The sequence below is a fragment of the Oncorhynchus clarkii genome, chromosome 22 (genome assembly GCF_045791955.1).
Source record: "Oncorhynchus clarkii lewisi isolate Uvic-CL-2024 chromosome 22, UVic_Ocla_1.0, whole genome shotgun sequence".
Taxonomy (NCBI): domain Eukaryota; kingdom Metazoa; phylum Chordata; class Actinopteri; order Salmoniformes; family Salmonidae; genus Oncorhynchus; species Oncorhynchus clarkii.
In genome coordinates this window covers 4,915,157-4,937,332 of record NC_092168.1, presented here as the reverse complement: position 1 = coordinate 4,937,332, position 22,176 = coordinate 4,915,157, and the positions used below count along the sequence as shown (strand labels likewise).

General features: G+C 41.6%; 1 protein-coding gene across 10 annotated transcripts in view; it reads right to left on the bottom strand.

Annotated features, from left to right (window-relative positions):
• The window catches only part of LOC139380209 (collagen alpha-3(VI) chain-like), a 100,877-nt gene that overhangs the window by 66,242 nt on the left and 12,459 nt on the right, over positions 1 to 22,176 (bottom strand). For 4 of the 10 annotated variants that reach the window (XM_071122693.1, XM_071122694.1, XM_071122695.1 and 1 more), the window contains exons 1-2: positions 4,812 to 5,442; positions 2,589 to 3,185 (exon numbers count right to left, since the gene is read on the bottom strand). In XM_071122693.1, coding sequence (XP_070978794.1) covers positions 2,589 to 3,185; positions 4,812 to 5,391 — 1,177 coding nt within the window. In that variant the 5' untranslated portion in view covers positions 5,392 to 5,442. Of the gene's footprint in view, positions 1 to 2,588; positions 3,186 to 4,811; positions 5,443 to 6,130; positions 6,248 to 22,176 lie in introns of those variants that run through there. The other 6 variants (XM_071122698.1, XM_071122697.1, XM_071122699.1 and 3 more) reach the window with 2 other exon arrangements.

Below are 22,176 nucleotides of genomic sequence, written 5' to 3'. Positions count from 1 at the left end.
AAACTATACCAAACCTACTATATCATGTTGCTTTTTTGTATGTCAGCAAATTTCATGTCAGCAAATTTAATAAACTATTTTCAGTATTCAGTTCATTTTGTTAGTTTTGTAATGCTTGTGCACTTGTCAGGTATGTTAACAAGCTGGTTAATGTTAGAAATCAGGTCAAGATATTATCTTGTCTTTCTATTGTTATAACTGTCCTCACAATGCATAGTCCTCACAACATATTTGTGAAATGTTAACCATTTCAATACTAATACACTGCTCAAAAAAATAAAGGGAACACTTAAACAACACAATGTAACTCCAAGTCAATCACACTTCTGTGAAATCAAACTGTCCACTTAGGAAGCAACACTGATTGACAATACATTTCACATGCTGTTGTGCAAATGGAATAGACAACAGGTGGAAATTATAGGCAACTAGCAAGACACCCCCAATAAAGGAGTGGTTATGCAGGTGATAACCACAGACCACTTCTCAGTTCCTATGCTTCCTGGCTGATGTTTTGGTCACTTTTGAATGCTGGCGGTGCTTTCACTCTAGTGGTAGCATGAGACAGAGTCTACAACCCACACAAGTGGCTCAGGTAGTGCAGCTCATTTGCCACTGGCGCCCTGTGCTCTTCACAGATGAAAGCAGGTTCACACTGAGCACATGTGACAGACGTGACAGTCTGGAGACGCCGTGGAGAACGTTCTGCTGCCTGCAACATCCTCCAGCATGACCGGTTTGGCGGTGGGTCAGTCATGGTGTGGCATTTCTTTGGGGGGCCGCACAGCCCTCCATGTGCTCGCCAGAGGTAGCCTGACTGCCATTAGGTACCGAGATGAGATCCTCAGACCCCTTGTGAGACCATATGCTGGTGCGGTTGGCCCTGGGTTCCTCCTAATGCAAGACAATGCTAGACCTCATGTGGCTGGAGTGTGTCAGCAGTTTCTGCAAGAGGAAGGCATTGATGCTATGGACTGGCCCGCCCGTTCCCCAGACCTGAATCCAATTGAGCACATTTGGGACATTATGTCTCGCTCCATCCACCAACGCCACGTTGCACCACAGACTGTCCAGGAGTTGGCGGATGCTTTAGTCCAGGTCTGGGAGGAGATCCCCAGGAGACCGCCTCCCACCTCATCAGGAGCATGCCCAGGCGTTGTAGGGAGGTCATACAGGCACGTGGAGGCCACACACACTACTGAGCCTCATTTTGACTTGTTTTAAGGACATTACATCAAAGTTGGATCAGCCTGTAGTGTGGTTTTCCACTTTAATTTTGAGTGTGACTCCAAATCCAGACCTCCATGGGTTGATACATTTGATTTCCATTGATCATTTTTGTGTGATTTTGTTGTCAGCACATTCAACTATGTAAAAAAAAAAGTATTTAATAAGAATATTTCATTCATTCAGATCTGGGATGTGTTATTTTAGTGTTCCCTTTATTTTTTTGAGCAGTGTATTATTTGGAACTATTAGATTGAGATCAACACTCAACCCCCAAATTTCAAGCACGTGCTGTCTTACAATTAGATTAAGTACAATGATTTATTAACGCCTTACTTGAAGAGGGTATACACCTGTATTCATAACGACCAAAACATTCATAACACATCTATGCAAGATGTGTTTTTAAAAGAAAAGTCCATTTCCATTACAGTACAAAAATATTTTTCCATCCAAATAGATAAATCAATAATGAGAACCAAAGTGTGTCAGGTAGCCTAAAACCAGTCAGTAGAATGTTGATGGTTCAAATACAATGGCTAATAGGAGATCTTGTGGAAGTGAGCCAGGTGTTTGTAGATGTTATATGTGTGCCACATTTAGGACTATTCTCTTGGTTCCATTTTGCCAGGATAGCTCAATCAAGCACAACAAAAATATTTGATACATTTACAGATCCATTATTCAACTTCATGTAGGACCTGACAGACTTCAGATAGAAATGTGAGTTAATCTGTCATTCTCATTGAAAGCAAGTCTGATAAGCAGTAGATCCGTTCCATGTGCAATATTTTTAACTATTTTTGTCTTTTTACTGTCGGTTTTATACACCAGCTTCAAACAGCTGAAAATATATTTCACAGCGGTTAAGATATGACAATGATTCCTTACACTATATACACTATACTATATTGCTTGTTTTGGCACAAACTGAAATCAAGCACATTTTAGCAACCAGGAAATGGCAGGGCTATGTCTACATATTACACCTTTAAATTACTATTTGTTGTGTTGCCATTTGTGGCCTTGAGCAAAGCAATATCAACGGGCAGCCTAATGCTCTGAGGCTGACCCTGTGCTACTCTCAGCCTGTTGTGTGTGTGGTGCCAGGGGGTTGGGCACTGCGTCGGTAAGTTGAACAAACTAAAGAGCTATTCAAAGGGACTTTCATTTTGAAAATGTCTCTTGAACAATGATGAATGTGTAATTAAGGTGTTATAAAAGTATCATATATACCCCCTTCAAATTAGGTGTCAGCGATGTATTATTCTTACCTCAAGCATGGAAGCAGCTAGAAGACACACTTAATCATTTTTTTCATGAATCCCCACCCAATCCTACCTTGCATTGAAGTTACCTACCTTCTGTGAATTCATTCTGAATGACAATGGTGCGCTGGGCCACTGCATTAACATATGGGAGCAACTGGTCACCCATGCTTGCCACTGCCCTGAAATCGGGGGCCGACAGAACAAAGCTCTTGTCTGTTGCGATAGTCTCCAGCTCGGCTGTAGCCTCGCCACCGACCACCACGCCAAACGTGATAATGCTTGCTGCCTTAAGAGCCCTGTCACCCGCACTGAAATCGTCATTGGACGGCCCGGCACTGATCACCACCAGAGCTTGGGGCACCCCCTCCTCTGCCCTGCCCCCTGATGCTGGACTCAACAGGCTCCCAGCGACATTCTCCAAGGCGGCTCCAAGGTTAGCCTCATCGCCGCCTGTGAACTGAAGGGCCTTCACAGCGTCCAGGACAGCGGCTTTGGTGTCATAGCTATTTAGAAAGAACTGAATCTCTAGGTCCGCGCTGTACAGAGCCACAGCCACCCGAATTGTGTCCCTGCCCACATCGAGGCCCTCAATGACTTTCATAGCCAAATCGCGCACGCGGGGGAAGTTGGCCGCTCCAACGTTCTCAGATCCGTCAATTAAGAGTACAAGGTCAGCTGACTCTTGTGCTTAAAAGGGAGAGAGAGAGAGAGAGAGAGAGAAACAAAACAGAAACAAAATGCAACGTGAAAGCGTTAAAACAGAGAAACAGAGAGAGAAAGAGAAAGTGCTGGCGCATCATTGCATGTGACATTCATGATGAACACAATCAATCATTAAAAAAACATCACAAAAGCACATTATACTGCATGTAGGCTGAACCAAGGAGTGATTAGATCTGGAGCTCAAAGGATGATGGATGCAAATTATTCTGAGCATGACCCTGTAGCTTGCTAAAATACCCCACAAATGTATTTTTCTGCTAAATGTGTTATTTATGATTATCTAAAAAAAACTGAAGAGTGGTGTGAAAATGAACTACACCAACAGAACATTACCAATTTAGCACTGTACTCATAATGTACTCATAGTGTTTTTTTTAAACATATGTATAACACAATGTATAATGTGCATTGTAAAATGTCCGTTTATCTGTCTTATATCAGTTTGGGTTCTATGATAATGCAACTAAACATAACCTCCTGCCAACTCCATTGAGTTCAGCCACCCCATGCAGACTCATGTTACAGACCTCAGAGATAATAAGTACCAGTCATGACCCTGTGGCCCATCCTTGATGCTTAAGAGCCCTTACCACTAATCAAGAGAATAAATAACTATTCTATAACATTTGTTTCATACATTGTGCTAAGCTGTTATCTTTTAAATCTCTCGATCTAGGCTCTGCTGCAAGTCAAGGATGAGTCCAGGGCAGGTTCATCACTGTTTCAGTTGTAGAATAGTAAGCACATATTTGACAGTTACTGATAAAACATAGACTAAACACAAACAAACATTAACAAGACACACAAGCAGTGGGTGGGTGGTTAGACATTGTTAAAAGCTGTGCCGTGTTTCGGGAGGCCGTATTGGAACAGCTTGTCACCGCTATTGATTCGCTTTTTCAAAGATCTAAGCTATAAGGCGCTGATACTTGGAGATTTGTTTAAAATCAGACAAAAGCATTTGTGATTTTTGTAGGGCAAATATAATGGACTGAAGGTGTTTTGCATATCTGTCTTTATTTGATTATAGAGAAAAAATTGATTATATAATTGAATATCCTGTTACTGTGTCATGTAAATAGATGAGAATCCTTCTTTAGCAGTCTGTCACGAACGTTGAATTGTTTGAATATCCTGCTTGTAACTGTTACATAGTCAATGTTGTTGTAACAAACTAAACTGGCACACGAAGAGCGATATGTCTTTACCATATCAAATAAGCAATGGATATTCCCATTGACTGAGATGGCATGTTCTCAGTTCATGCGCAAGCTTTATAAATTTGGTCAATCTGGCTTGGAAGAGACATAGCAGCCATCAGAAGCCCTCTTCTGAGAAGCATTCAGTGTCAATCACATGCAAACCTGGGTGGTGATCTTAAAGTGTTACGGGCAAATAAAATATGATGAGAAACAGTGATGTTAATGGGTGCCGGACAGTGGATGATAAATGAGGGTTATCGTGTTAAATACCCCTTAATTGTGTTAATAGAGGACTCGATCCAGACATGGCCACACATGTGTAGCTACTTTCTTCTCTTATGATAATGTGGGCATTAGTATGGTAGAGACACAGGCCCCCTGTTATTACCTGTCACGTCTCGAGGCACTTCTTTGGCTTCGACAGCCATCGGGGAGCCCCCGGCCTGAGTGACTGCACCGCACAAGCCCACCACTAAGTCCTGGATAATACCCTTCAGGGCCTGGAAAGAGTCTACGCTGAATATGTGTATGTCCTGTGGCACACTAGCCATCTCCCTGAGCTCCCAGTCCACGGCGTCCTGCACCCCCACCGCAAACATGCTCACCCCTGCTAGCCGCAGCACCTGCGCCGGCTCAGCCACGTCATCCTGGGAGCGCCCGTCTGTCAGGATCACCACCGCCTGGGCCACACCCTCACCAGCGCGGCTACCAGCCGCTGCGTTCAGGTGGGCCCGGATGAGAAAGTCCAAGCCCAGACCCGTCCGGGTGCCACCCCCCCGGTACGCCATGGCCCGGATATGGGCCAGGGCCCCCAGCGGAGATGGGTATGTGTTCAATTGGAACTCAGTTTTGGGCGAGCCGCTGTACTGGACGAGGGCGAACTGAAATCTTCCACCGCCACCCTCGTGCAGTGCTTTAACCACGCTGTACAGAAACTGTCGGACGTGCTCAAAGTTCTCTTGTCCCATGCTCCAGGACGAATCCACAAGAAAGTATATATCGGCAGCCAGGCCTTGTGCGCAATCTTCAAAAGAAGAAACCTGGTTTTGAGGACTCTCACCGTGCCGAGACAGAGGCAAGTCCAGTGGTATGGCTGTAACCTGTTAATGTACCGAACAACAATACCGCTGGAAACTAGGCCAATTAACTTGTGCTAAAATATTACACCTTAGTTCACCTCACCTGCCAAAATGCTACCATAAACTAGGCAGAACTGTGAGGCCAGGGCTCCAACATGACACTGGACTTGCGTTCTAAGGCAACAGTGATTCCTGAGTAGACCCCTTTTTTCATTCATGCCATGAAAATCCCTCTGAGTTCCTGCAGGAACTAAACACTTTTGACTTGTTCCCAAACGTTTATTGTTTCAAGGAAGGCGGAAAATCAACCCATAAATATCAATACAACTCCAGCTTAACAGCAATATTAGCATTGTCATTCCTACTTTTCGTTAAATGTCTGAAATGTTTTGATAATTTAATTATTTGTGCTGAAACCAACAAGGATGATCCGGTAAAAAATACCCCCCCAAAAATACAAAAATAAGTATGCCTTCCAGGTGCTACTAAGATTAATGGATATCTGAAGTGTGAAATAAAAAACGATACAGAGCATGGCTAAGAAAACATAATTTTTGAAAAGGGCTTAAGAGAGGCCCACATGGGCCTGCAAGTTGAATTGAAGACAAAAACAGTGAGTCAAGCTTACCTTCCTGACCCTGGGCATCAAGTTTGGGCAGCAGTCCTGCGAACAGGACACCCAGAAGAGCGCACAGCGGTAACAGCCGGTGTTTCCTCATCTTCTACCTAGCACCAAAAAGAACACCTGCAAATGAAATAGAACAGAAAATGTTTATGCTCTTTTCAGCATCACAACAGGTATCTATGGCAGGTATAAAAAAATTAAAATGATAATTTCTATGACATCACACTAGGGAAAGCAATGAAAGACTTGAATGTTGCAATTTTGCGAAGTAGTGCTAAATGTGTCCGTTTCCCTTTAACATTTCCATCATCAAAACTTTATAACATCAGTATTAATTCATGAAATACAATGCAACATAATCATCCATCATCATTGTGAAATTGGCATATATTTCAAAATGAAAGGACTTATAAAGGCAAATGACTGAGTTAGTTTAATTCTGACAGGGACATTATAAAGCTCCTTGAATACTCTAAATTAAGTTGTGACCTTTAGGTCTGGCATAGACCACTATCTCACACACAAACTCTGACACACACATACCATCCCAAATCAGTTTGAGCAAAGAATTAAGGCTTGTCTGCAATGTCCTTGCCATATTAACTTTTGGAAGAAGAACTCAGGGCAATTGAAGCAAACTAAGTGTAAAGTAGTATTTCAGATTAAATCCATTTCGCCAGCAAATCCAATCTTCCAGAATTCTGGAGTTGCTCCAAATATCTGTTTTCCTTCTTGTTTTCGTTCTCCACCCTTTCCCACTGTCATCACATGGTTTGAAGTTAAATTCCTAATGTCAACAGCATGTTTAGAGTTATTTTTACTCTTTAACACACCATTGGAGAAAAAAATACCTCATACTACCATCACATGGAGCTATATGCAGAAATATGTGATCCACTGCTACCACAATGTCAGCTAGGGCTTGCCAAGACTCTAACATTGGCGTTTTCAATGGCTTTCTCCCTTAACCACATCAACAACAGGCACTTGCCAGCAAATACCTCCAGTTCAGGGTTCAAATCAACAGCGACAGCTTATGTCTCTCTCAGAGTGCTGTCATTGGTGTTTAATTTCTCTCTGTCCAAATAAGTAGCAGCATGGGCGATATTGAGCTCGAACTGGAGCTTGAACTTTGACTTGCAGAGCCTAGAATGACATGATTGAAACCACCTTCAAAAAGCCAGTCCACATTAGTATTGATCTACTGTTGTGTTCATAGGAGAGTTGTTGGACTGGAAAGTCCAGATTCACTTAGAGGTTTGTGTTTAACTAGGCAGAACTGTGAGGACAGGGCTCAAAAATGACACTGGACTTGCGTTCTAAGGCAACAGTGATTCCTGAGTAGACCCCTTTTTTCATTCATGCCATGAAAATCCCTCTGAGCTCCTGCAGGGACCAGACCTCAGAGATAATAAGTACCAGTCATGACCCTGTGGCCCATCCTTGATGCTTAAGAGCCCTTACCACTAATCAAGAGAATAAATAACTATTCTATAACATTTGTTTCATACATTGTGCTAAGCTGTTATCTTTTAAATCTCTCGATCTAGGCTCTGCTGCAAAGTCAAGGATGAGTCCAGGGCAGGTTCATCACTGTTTCAGTTGTAGAATAGTAAGCACATATTTGACAGTTACTGATAAAACATAGACTAAACACAAACAAACATTAACAAGACACACAAGCAGTGGGTGGGTGGTTAGCAATTGTTAAAAGCTGCGCCGTGTTTCGGGAGGCCGTATTGGAACAGCTTGTCACCGCTATTGATTCGCTTTTTCAAAGATCTAAGCTATAAGGCGCTGATACTTGGAGATTTGTTTAAAATCAGACAAAAGCATTTGTGATTTTTGTAGGGCAAATATAATGGACTGAAGGTGTTTTGCATATCTGTCTTTATTTGATTATAGAGAAAAAATAGATTATATAATTGAATATCCTGTTACTGTGTCATGTAAATAGATGAGAATCCTTCTGTAGCAGTCTGTCACGAACGTTGAATTGTTTGAATATCCGGCTTGTAACTGTTACATAGTCAATGTTGTTGTAACAAACTAACCTGGCAAACGAAGAGCAATATGTCTTTACCATATCAAATAAGCAATGGATATTCCCATTGACTGAGATGGCATGTTCTCAGTTCATGCGCAAGCTTTATAAATTTGGTCAATCTGGCTTGGAAGAGACATAGCAGCCATCAGAAGCCCTCTTCTGAGAAGCATTCAGTGTCAATCACATGCAAACCTGGGAGGTGATCTTAAAGTGTTACGGGCAAATAAAATATGATGAGAAACAGTGATGTTAATGGGTGCCGGACAGTGGATGATAAATGAGGGTTATCGTGTTAAATACCCCTTAATTGTGTTAATAGAGGACTCGATCCAGACATGGCCACACATGTGTAGCTACTTTCTTCTCTTATGATAATGTGGGCATTAGTATGGTAGAAACACAGGCCCCCTGTCACGTCTCGAGGCACTTCTTTGGCTTCGACAGCCCCCGGCCTGAGTGACTGAATGTCTGAAATGTTTTGATAATTGTATTATTTGTGCTGAAACCAACAAGGATGATCCGGTAAAAAGTACCCCCCAAAAATACAAAAATAAGTAGGCCTTCCAGGTGCTACTAAGATTGATGTTAACGGAATTGGTGTCCCTAAACCTGGACGGTTGTTGCTAACCTGCGCTAATGTGACTAGAATGAGGTTGTAAACAACAGCTAACTTTCTGAGACAGACATTTCTTATATAGGCAGAGATCTTACATTCTTGTTAATCTAACTGCAGTGTCCAATTTACAGTAGCTATTACAGTGAAAAATATCACGCTATTGTTTGAGGAGAGTGCACAACAACAAAACACTTTAATCATGGAAACTGGTTTTATACATTCACCTCTGAAAGTAAATTATGTACTTACATTCAGTAATCTTGCTCTCATTTGTCATCCTAAGGTTCCCAGAGATAAAATATAGCATAGCTACATAAAACCAATTTTATATTCAAATGTAGGAACTGGGTTCTACAGTTTGAACCCCTGCTGTCTCTGGCCACACACCCACCCTGCCCGGCCCGGCCATCAAGACATGTGAAGGTCAGTGTCTTTTCTGTAGGGAAGCTAATTATCCATCATGTATGACATTCCTGTGAGTGTGTAAACTTAACATTTTATTACCATAGCATTTATGCATGTTCTTTATAGTTATGTACTTGAACATGTATCAATTGACCAATTTGGCACATTTGGGAAAACTCCCGGCAGACTTACTTGATATAACATATTGTGTAAGGATGTAATTATTCACTGGATCAGTCTGAAACTTTGCACATTTGCTGCTGCCACCTGGCGGCCAAAATCTAAATCACACCTAGACTCCTATCTGAATGTATGGCCTTTCTCTTTCATGATGAAGAAAAAAACTTTTTTTTTTGTTTGTATTATCTTCTACCAGATCTAATGTCTTATATTCTCTAACATTAATTTCACATTTCCACAAACTTCAAAGTGTTTCTTTTCAAATGGTATCAATAATATGCAGTTAGATTTGGGTATGTCATTTTAGGCAGAAATTGAAAAAAAAGGGTCCAATCCTTAAGTGGATACGTAATGTCGAGGGAAATGAAAAAGTCACACTGACCGAAACGTTCAACCAAATATTCATAGGAAAACGTGTGTGCAATTATCCCTCTAGCTCAATGGGAATGCCATGCAGAAGGAATATCAGTCCACGCAGAGAAGCACGAGATTGACCTGAACATCACTTAACTTTCTAGAGTTTTCCCCATTAGTTAACACCGATCAACATTTCCTTTTACTGTGGGAATTGTGATCAAGTCAATGCAATATTTGTCAATTTAGATGCAACATACTGAAACAAAACAAATTATCAAGATTTAGTATGCAAAATGAACTATGCAAGAGATTTTGTTGTAGGAGGAACGCATCGTAGTAGCATTGACAGGAACACTCAGGCCCGTACTCTACAGACGGGTGTACCATAACCAATCAGATCTGCAGGCCTATATGCAAATAGAAAATTGCCATATATGGATCTGTGCCATTCACGTTGAACTTGACTGTGTTTACAGCATGAGCGGTCGTGAGCAGATGCACTTATTTTGAGATCAAAGCGAGAGCTACATGTAGCGACGTGTGCACATTTGTTCATATCCTTTGCTACAGTGCCTTGAAAAAGTATTCATCCCCCTTGGCGTTCCTATTTTGTTACAATACAACCTGTAATTTAAATATATTTTTATTTGGATTTCATGTAATGGACATTTACAAAATAGTCCAAATTGGTGAAGTGAAATTTAAAAAATGTATTGTTTCAAGAAATTCTCCAAAATTAAAAACGGAAAAGTGGTGCGTGCATATGTATTCACCCACTTTGCTATGAAGCCCCTAATTAAGATCTGGTGCAACCAATTACCTTCAGAAGTCAAATAATTTGTCAATGTCCACCTGTGTGCAATCCAAGTGTCACATTTATTAAAAACCTGTTCTTAAAGGCCCCAGAGTCTGCAACACCACTAAGCAAGGGGCACCACTATGTAAGCCGCACCATGAAGACCAAGGATCTCTCCAAACAGGTCAGGGACAAAGTTGTGGAGAGTAAAGATCAGGGTTGGGTTATAAAAAAATATCCAAAACTTCGAACATCCCACGGAGCACCATTAAATCCGTTATAAAAAAAATGAAAGAATATGGCACCACAACAAACCTGCCAAGAGAGGGCCGCCCACCAAAACTCATGGACCAGGCAAGGAGGGCATTAATCAGAGAGGCAACAAAGATACCAAAGATGAACCTGAAGGAGCTGCAAAGTTCCACAGCGGAGATTGGACTATCTGTCCATAGGTCAACTTTAAGAAGTACACTTCTCAGAGCTAGGTTTTACCGGAAGAGTGGCCAGAAAAAAAGTAATTGCTTAAAGAAAGAAATAAGCAAACACATTTGGTGTTTGCCAAAAGGCATGTGGGAGACTCCCCAAACATATGGAAGATGGTACTCTGGTCAGATGACACTAAAATTAAGCGTTTTGGCATGGTGGTGGCAGCATCATGCTGTGGGGATGTTTTTCCATCGGCAGGGACTGGGAAACTGATCAGAATTTAAGAAATTATGGATGGCGCTAAATACAGGGAAATTCTTGAGGGAAACCTGTTTCAGTCTTCCAGAGATTTTAGACTGGGACAAAGGTTCACCTTCCAGCAGGACAATAAGCATACTGCTAAAGCAACACTTGAGTGGTTAAGGGGTCAAATCCCAGGCCCCAATCCAATTGAGAATATGTAGTATGACTTAAATATTGCCTTGAAGATTGGGCAAAAATCCCAGTGGCTAGATGTGCCAAGCTTATAGAGACATAACCCAAGATACTAGCAGCTGTAATTGCTGCAAAAGGTGGCTCTACAACATATTGACTTTGGGGGGGAGGTGAATAGTTATGCAGGTTTTGTTGTCTTATTTCTTGTTTGTTTCACCAAAAAATATATTTTGCATCTTCAAAGTGGTAGGTATGTTAAGTAACTCAAATTATACAAAGCCCCCAAAAATCGATTGTAATTCCAGGTTGTAAGGCAACAAAATAGGAACATTCCAAGGGGGGTGAATAAAACATTATGGGATGACCCTCCTGAGTGGCGCAGTGGTCAAGGCATTGCATCACAGTGCTAGCTGTGCTACTAGAGATTCTGGGTTTGAGTCCAGGTTATGTCGCAGCCAGCCGTGACAAGGAGGCCCATGGGGCAGTGCACAATTGGCCCAGCAACGTCCGGGTTAGGGAGGGTTTGGTCGGCAGGGATATCCTTGTCTCATCGTGCACTAGCGACTCCTGTGGCGGGCCGGGCGCAGTGCACGCTGACACGGTCGCCAGGTGTATGGTGTTTCCTCCAACACATTGGTATGGCTGGCTTCCGGGTTGGATGGGCATTGTGTCAAGAAGTAGTGTGGCTTGGTTGGGTTGTGTTTCGGAGGACGCATGGCTCTCGACCTTCGCCTCTCCCGAGTCCGTACGGGAGTTGCAGCGAAGAGACAAGACTGTAACTACTACCAATTGGATACCATGAAATTGGGGAGAAAAAAGGGGGGAAAAATAAATAAAATCATAGGATGAACTTTCTCCATTGTTTTTGATGCTAAGCCACTCTGGTAGGCTATGTTATGATCACATAGCCACAGTAGCCTACTTGACCCCTGTTAAAACTGAAACTTTAACTGGTACAGCCTCAGTGTTCACAGTAAGTTTAGCCTAGTTAAGTAAAGGTTAAATATACAATAAATTAAAGAAAGACATTTGGTTCCAGGTAGAACCCTTTTTGGTTCCAGGTAGAACTCCTTTGGGTTCCATGTCGAACCCTCTGTGAAAAGGGTTCTACATGGAACTAAACAGGGTTCTTTCTACCTGGAACCAAAAAGGGTATTCATGCACACTTGGCTTCTCCTTGTGTTTGCCAGTGATAAGTCATCCAGCCACCATTCTGGCAGACCTGGTTTGAAATACTATTTGACATCTTTCAAATACTTTGAGCATTTGCTCTAGCCTGTCTACAGTGCCAGATGGGCGGTGTTTACCATTTTGTAACTATTATATTGGTCCCTTAAGCCAAACAAGTTCAATCAAGCACAGACAGAGTATCTGAAATGATTTCAAACAGTATTTGAACTCAGGTCTGCATTCTAGTAGCCTATCATGAAAATGCCATGGCTGAAGGACATATGCCAAATTGGCTGAGCTCAGGAATTATTGGATCTCTGAGAATGTGTTTACAAACACAGTAATCATATGCCTTGTAGGCTGCTGACCAACCCGAGATTCACACACACACACACATCCCCCAAGCAGTGGATAACTTGTCAGAGCACTTCCATTCACAACAAGGGTCTCATTTTAGCACCATTCACACAGAGCTGGTGTTGTCGATCCATTACTGTTGGCAGGTTAGCCTAGTGGTTAGAACGTTGGACTAGTAACCGGAAGGTTGCAAGTTCAAATCCCCTGAGCTGACATGGTACAAATCTGTTGTTCTGCCCCTGAACAGGCAGTTGACCCACTGTTCCTAGGCTGCCATTGAAAAAAATAATTTGTTCTTAACTGACTTGCCTAGTTAAATAAAGGTAAAATATATATATATTTTTTTAAAAGCAGAGTTCCTTTTTAATAGAAGGCCTGCATAGATACTGCATGGTGGGGAACCTTAGCAAACTCAAGATGTATTCTAAACTCTGGAATTTCTATCGATAATGTCACGTTCATGCTGCGGACATTTAGGGACAGAAAGAGCTATATACAGCACCATGCTGACTTTGCTGTTTTCTGCATGACACCCAACCTCAGTTCACTGTAAAATCCAACCAAAAACCAATATTTACAATCCCAACTGGCAACTGAGCTGTTTTGTAATTACGGAAATTCTCGCCTAGACAAATAAAGATTGTCACCAAACAAAAGGGCCCCAAAAATGCTATCGCTTCGGGCTGGCATAGATGGCCCATGACTGGAAAGGTATCCAACATTAACATAATGATGAAGGTGAACGCAGTCATATGCCCTTTAGTTGAGTTCTTTTTACAGTCCTAAGTGCCCTCAGACAGCGCTCTGGCAGCAACTGCAGCCAACTCACATCGGACGGCAGCTGAATGATCCACAGATTACAGATTACAGAAGGAAAAGTGTGCGTGAGGATATTAAGAACAATTGAAATGTATTGGTATATAGGGCAGTTACACAATAATGGGGCAAAATTCAGGAGTTGGGGAATTCATACTTTTCTTTAAGTGTGAAAATTAAGACATTTAAGGAAATAATCATGCATTTTAGAAGGTCAAACACTCTCACCCCAATCAGATGTGATTTCTGGTTAAGTCTGAGCAAGTCATTACTGATCCCACTAATCATGGACCGACGCCATCCTGACCAGCTGCCATTTTTCCCCCTTTTCTTTTTTGGTGTGGTCAGAAACAGCTTTGATTTCAATGTCCACAGATGTTGATATTTGGTGCTGACCTAATCGAATCTGAACCAATCATATGACATATTATGGATGGTTAATTTTTGACGCCATTAATTCTGCGTTAAAAAAGAAACGACACAAAGGGTTACGCTTAGGTATTAATTCCAAGTGGTTAAGTCCAAACTACCATCAGGTATTGTCAGTATTCTCGCAGGTTACTTGAGCATTGAGGACTACTGTAGCACAGTGGTCTCAGCAGTGATCTCTGGCTCTGAGCATCACAAGTTCACTCCCAGTGCTGGGCAATTGCTTTTCCTTTTTGTGGTGAGCGCAGAGAAAGGCATATCACAGTTCTCGGGACTATAGAGTACATCACAGTACTGTACATTACGGCGAGGAAAAATGTATTGTATTACAATACAATAGAATAATGTATTGAACCCTACTTCACTCTACTCCAGGCTTTCTCAAACTTTTATTGTGCCAGGGACCAGCAAGGCATGACCTTCATCCTCTATGGACCGCTTTGGTAAAAAATAACTGACAATCACGTTTTCTTTAAAAAAAAAACTTTTACTCCTACTTTCTACTTTATGTATTAGACTGTCTATCTATCTGTCTGTCTGTTGAACTCATGGTCGGTCTGTCAGTGTAAAAAAACTATAACAACAACTGAATCTTTATGAACAAATAATCTTTAATTCTTTCAATATATATATTATAAAAAAAATGGAATTGTACATGATTGACTCACACAATCAATGAGATGGGTGTGCCTGTCTCTCGGACACCATCAGGTCAAATCTCGGAAAGAAGGAAAGGGACACTCTCAAGGTGTTTTCAGCAGCCAGTAGCCAGTCTGCTGCAATATTTAGACTATGTTGCAGCAAGAGAGGAGAAGCTGGTCTCACATAGAGTAAGTAGGTAGATTGAAAAGATATTAACAACTTCACTGCCATCTTGCGGTGTTGCGGGTAATCTCGAATGCTGAACAGCCAGAATGTGGAAAGCTTGTCTCATTAAAACATGTTCACAGATGTTCACATGGTCATAGTGGTCATTCTCAAGAACCAGCCTGGTCTCATAGACTAAATGTAACATATTAAATATAAATCCGCATCACTCAAATTAGTATGATACAGTATGTTACATTTGGTATGGTTACATAAGACAGATGGTTACTTAAGGCAAAAACAAAAGTAGAGTGGTTGGTCAAGGTGGAGGGGTTGGATTAAAACAAACGTCTAGCAACCCAAAGGTTGCAAATTTGAATCTCATCACCGACAACCGACAACCGACATATTAGCTAATTAGCAACTACTTTTTAGCTATTTTGCAACAACTTAGAATGTTAGCTAACCCTCCCCATAACCATAACCATTTTAGCAAACCTTTCCTCTAACCTTAACACTTTTAGATAACCCTTATCTTAACCCTTTAACCTAAATCCTAAACTAAACCCTAACCCCTAGTCTAGCTAATATTAGCCAACTATCTGATGTTCACTACCTAGCTAGAATTTGTAACATATCATACATTTTGTAATTATGGAATGTATTTTACGTTTTGCAAATCCGTAACAAATAATATGAATTGTAATTTGTAACATATCAGACGGAATGGGTAATCCACAAATTAAATTAATACATATCATATGAAACACAACATATCATACTAAATGGTTGTCTCAGATTAACATACAAAATAATGAAAAATGCACTGAGACCAGGTTGCAAGAACAAGATGAAAGTCTCTTCTGTGCTAGTGAATGAATTACAGTTGAAGTCGGAAGTTTACATACACTTAGGTTGGAGTCATTAAAACTCGTTTGTCAACAACTCCACAAATTTCTTGTCAACAAACAAAGTTTGGCAAATCGGATAGGACATCTACTTTGTGCATGACACAAGTAATTTTTCCAACAATTGTTTACAGACAGATTATTTCACTTAATTCACTGTATCACAATTCCAGTGGGTCAGAAGTTTACATACACTAAGTTGACTGTGCCTTTAAACAGCTTGGAAAATTCCAGAAAATTATGTCATGGCTTTAGAAGATTCTGATAGGCTAATTGACATAATTTGAGTCATTTGTAGGTTTACCTGTGGATGTATTTCAAGACCTACCTTCAAACTCTGTGCCTCTTTGCTTGACATCACAGGAAAATCTAAAGAAATCAGCCAAGCCCTCAGAGAAAAAGGTAGACCTCCAGAAGTCTGGTTCATCATTGGGAGCAATTTCCAAACACCCGAAGGTACCACGTTCATCAGAACAAACAACACCATGGGACCACACATCCGTCATACCGCTCAGGAAGGTGACTACGGTTTGCAACTGCACATGGGTACAAAGATTGTACTTTTTGAGAAATTTCCTCTGGTCTGATGAAACAAAAATAGAACTGTTTGTCCATAATGACCATCGTTACGTTTGGAGGAAAAAGGGGGAAGTTTGCAAGCCGAAGAACACCATCCCAACTGTGAAGCAGCATCATGTTGTGAGGGTGCTTTGCTGCAGGTGCACTTCACAAAATAGATGGCATCATGACAAAGGAAAATGACGTGTATATATTGAAGCAACATCTCAAGACAGTCAGGAAGTTAAAGCTTGGTTGCAAATGGGTCTTCCAAATGGACAATGACCCCAAGCATACTTCCAAAGTTGTGGGAAAATGGCTTAAGGACAACACAGTCAAGGTATTGTGGGAGGAACTGAAAAAGTGTATGCGAGCAAGGAGGCCTACAAACCTGACTCAGTTACACCAGCTCTGTCAGGAGGAATGGGCCAAAATCCACCCAACTTATTGTGGGAAGCTTGTGGAAGGCTACCCAAAATGTTTGACCCAAGTTAAACAATTTAAAGGTAATGCTACCAAATACTAATTGAGTATATGTAAACTTCTGACCCATTGGGAATGTGATGAAAAAAATAAAACCTGAAATAAATCCTTCTCTCTACTATTATTCTGACATGTCACATTCTTAAAATAAAGTGGTGATCCTAACTGACTTAAGACAGGGAATTTTTACTAGGATTAGGAATTGTGTCAGGAATTGTGAAACTGAGTTTAAATGTATTTGGCTAAGGTGTATGTAAACTTCCGACTTCACCTGTACACATCCACTGCTTTCCTCAGGTGTGGGGCAGATTGTGATAGAAAGTAATCCTCGAATTTGAGGAAAGGTTTGTCTCAGATGTGACCCAGTCAATTTACGCATGTGATCCATGTCCACATCACCCTCGTCAGCCAGAGTTGAGAATAGGGGGAACATGCCTCTATCTACTAGGTCTCTCCAGACGCCACAATTTATGCTTGAAATTGCCAATTTGATAGTTTTTGGGGAAAATGTCTGCATAGATAGGTTGTGTTGGTTGAAATGGTGTCAAGTATATCAGAGAAGTATGCCAGTTTCGGAAATCATTCATCATCTTGCATGCAGGTGCAGAGCTAGATCTTATTTATTTTGGGTTAGAAATGCCTGGATTTCACACCTCAGTACATAAACCCTGTTGATCAATTTCCACCTGGAAAACCTGTGCACATCTGCATGTAAAAGCAGGTGACAGTGATCTAATCAAATGTATTAGTCACATGCGCCCAAATACAACAGGTGGAATGTGGACTGCTTACTTACGAGCCCCTAATCAACAATGCAGTTTTAAAAAATAGAGATAAGAATAAGAAATTAAGTAACAAGTAATTATAGAGTAGAAGTAAAATAACAGCGAGACTATATACAGGGGGGGTACCGGTACAGAGTCAATGTGTGGGGACACCAGAAACTAGTGTCATGCCTACTCCAATTCCCTTTCTCCAGCTTTTGAGGCAGCTGGTCTTACTAACCTCCGGTCCTGGCAACCCACATAACGCACACCTGGCAACCATCATTACGCACACCTGCTACCCATTGTTATGCACACCTGGACTTCATCATTACCTTGATTACTCTCCCTTTATTGAGAAATCAGTAGCCTCTGTTTTCAGGCAGTATTGGTTTTGTTCACATTCAGTACTCTTCTCCTGTTTTCTTTAGCTGCTTATTTTCTGTATTAAACTCCCCTTCCCTGTATACGCACCTGCTTCCTAGTGTACATATACGTTACTGCCATAGCATGCTACCAGGAACAAAAGCGCATCCATCAGATAATGTGTGTGCAGAACCTGAATGACTAAATAGAACGCCATACTAAATCAGAGGGATTAATATAAAAATGGTGCAATATCAGCTGATGCCAATACTCAAGTTTCCTGTCTTGATTTAATTAAGCATTTCATTGCTGAAACATGGAGGAATTTATACCTACAAGCACGAAGCATAAAGAGGAGGAAATTCTGAAGAGAGCAAATAAAGAACCTGAAACTCAAAGTAGGTAATGCGAAGACAGACTTACAGTGGAGCTACTTTTGTTACACAGGAATTGTTATCCTCTAGTTTAGCACCTATCTCTTTCAAAAGGTTAAAATCAGGGTGAGCTAAAGGCTGAAATGCACTTTAAAGAAACACAAAGTAAATCTGGGCCAAAGTACTGGAAAACACAGTTTCCATTCTGGCTCTCACTGTTCATGGAAAAAAGTTGCCGTCTTAATTTCTGGACCCAGTTTCCATCCAATCCCACAAAATCTGATCCACAATTCCATTTAAATGAATTGTAATTGTAAAATAGGCTAAAAGACTCCCTTTCACAGAGACCTAAAGCCTAGGTCAGCAGAGTTTTGAATCTAAGCCATCCACAATACCCGGCAATAAGGAAAGCATAAACACTACCCTCTCATAAAAAAATGCAACACTGAGCGTTGAGGGAAGGATCTGGATGACTTGTTTACACTCAACTTTGCCTACTGTTTATCCAGACCCCACTGCACAGTTGACAGTGTAGTCTAACACTCAGTGTTGATAATGTCAATGCTGGTGAACTGGTCAGGTCCTCAAATTAAATCCCATTTTGTGGTATCATACACACATTTAGCAGATGTTATTGTGGGTGTAGTGAAAAACTTGTGTTCCTAGCTCCAACAGTGCAGTAATATCTAACAATGCACAATACATATGAATCTAAAGAAGTAAACAAATGGAATTAAGAAATATTAGGATGACCAATGTCGGAGTCCGGAGTATGTGTGTGTATGTATATATATATATATATATATATACACTGCTCAAAAAAAATAAAGGGAACACTTAAACAACACAATGTAACTCCAAGTCAATCACACTTCTGTGAAATCAAACTGTCCACTTAGGAAGCAACACTGATTGACAAATTTCACATGCTGTTCTGCAAATGGAATAGACAACAGGTGGAAATTATAGGCATTTAGCAAGACACCCCCAATAAAGGAGTGGTTTTGCAGGTGATAACCACAGACCACTTCTCAGTTCCTATGCTTCCTGGCTGATGTTTTGGTCACTTTTGAATGTTCGCGGTGCTTTCACTCTAGTGGTAGCATGAGACGGAGTCTACAACCCACACAAGTGGCTCAGGTAGTGCAGCTCATCCAGGATGGAACATCGAGCTGTGGCAAGAAGGTTTGTTGTGTCTGTCAGCGTAGTGTCCAGAGCATGGAGGCGCTACCAGGAGACAGGCCAGTACATCAGGAGACATGGATGAGGCCATAGGAGGGCAACAACCCAGCAGCAGGACCGCTACCTCCGTCTTTGTGCAAGGAGGAGCAGGAGGAGCACTGCCAGAGCCCTGCAAAATGACCTCCAGCAGCCCACAAATGTACATGTGTCTGCTCAAACAGTCAGAAACAGACTCCATGAGGGTGGTATGAGGGCCTGACATCCACAGGTGGCGGTTGTGCTTACAGCCCAACACCGTGCAGGACGTTTGGCATTTGCCAGAGAACACGAAGATTGGCAAATTCACCACTGGAGCCCTGTGCTTTTCACAGATGAAAGCAGGTTCACACTGAGCACGTGACAGACGTGACAGAGTCTGGAGATGCCGTGGAGAATGTTCTGCTGCCTGCAACATCCTCCAGCATGACCGGTTTGGCGGTGGGTCAGTCATGGTGTGGGGTGGCATTTCTTTGGGGGGGCCGCACAGCCCTCCATGTGCTCGCCAGAGGTAGCCTGACTGCCATTAGGTACCGAGATGAGATCCTCAGATCCCTTGTGAGACCATATGCTGGTGCGGTTGGCCCTGGATTCCTCCTAATGCAAGACAATGCTAGACCTCATGTGGCTGGAGTGTGTCAGCAGTTTCTGCAAGAGGAAGGCATTGATGCTATGGACTGGCCCGCCCGTTCCCCAGACCTGAATCCAATTGAGCACATCTGGGACATCACGTCTCGCTCCATCCACCAACGCCACGTTGCACCACAGACTGTCCAGGAGTTGGCGGATGCTTTAGTCCAGGTCCGGGAGGAGATCCCTCAGGAGACCATCCGCCACCTCATCAGGAGCATGCCCAGGCGTTGTAGGGAGGTCATACAGGCACGTGGAGGCCACACACACACTACTGAGCTTCATTTAGACTTGTTTTAAGGACATTACATCAAAGTTGGATCAGCCTGTAGTGTGGTTTTCCACTTTAATTTTGAGTGTGACTCCAAATCCAGACCTCCATGGGTTGATACATTTGATTTCCATTGATATTTTTTGTGTGATTTTGTTGTCAGCACATTCAACTATGTAAAGAAAAAAGTATTTAATAAGAATATTTCATTCATTCAGATCTAGGATGTGTTACACAGTATATATACAGTACCAGTAAAGTAATTGGACACACCTACTCATTCAAGGGTTTTAAAAGAATAATCCAAACTATGAAATAACACATAGAATCATCTAGTAAATAAAAAAGTGTAAAACAAATTTAAAAATATTTAATATTTTAGATATTTCAAAGTAGTGTTATGACGTGGCCCTTTTTGGGTATAGCCCATGGCTTCCCCCCCTCTCTCTCTCCTACACCCAGGTTCTGTTATCTCAGATCATACATTTATTTCTGGAGGAGACTCTCTCCCCCTGGCCATGCAGAAAGAGACACAAAGAGAGAACAAAGGATTTCACATGGTGAACTCCTAAATCCACAAAATAGGGATTTGATAGAAAATGTCCACTTGTGAGAAGGTGGGAATGGTCCGTGGACACTTAAGGGACAGGTATGATGAGTGTGTTTAATTTGGTACACCTCAGAGAGGACAGGAAACACACATGACTAAACCTCTGAATATGTACATTTCTCAATTATGGTGTTTGCATCTAATTATTGTATAAAATGAATGAGTAAAGATTAAACTATTTGTGAAATTATATAATTTGATGTTAAACCTTTAATGTGAAAGAATTGTATTCCCTTTAAAGTTTGACTAAATCACTGGCCCGCCGCCATGAGCACAGACATGATCTGGCGTCATGGAACATCCCTTTTCTACTGTTACGAATAAAAACCCCTCCTGAGGAAATCCTCTTCAGACCACGTGTACCTCGATGGACACTGAGGGAACACCTCAGTATTAGCTAAGGTTGTAATGGTTGTCGAATTCCTAACCATACCATACGTGGAGCATTGGCTACATGGCTGGAAATGGTTAAACTCTGAGACTATCGATCCCTACCGAATAAGAACAAATCATAAATAATAATTACTAGTCTGCAGCTAGAAATTATGTCAACCTGGGATGCGAAGACCGACAACCACCGAAACATCTATTCTATGAGAACGGTACTCTGAAGTATTCATTCTAACCACCCAAGACTTCAGGGAAGCAGAGAGAGAGACGCTCTGATGAACGGACTCTCCGCAGACTGACGATTCCAACAGAGATCACAACGACACACTGGGCGTAAATATATATTGATTGCAAATACTCTCGAATGAGTGAGCGTTCATGTGCAAAGGATTAGCATTTCAATTAATATACAGTTGAAGTCGTAAAATTACATACACCTTAGCCAAATACATTTAAATCCGTTTTTCACAATTCCTTTCATCACATTCCCAGTGGGTCAGACGTTTGCATACACTCAATTAGTATTTGGTAGCATTGCCTATAAATTGTTTAACTTGGGTCAAACGTTTCAGGTAGCATTCCACAATCTTCCCACAAGTTGGGTGAATTTTGGCCCATTCCTCCTGACAGAGCTGG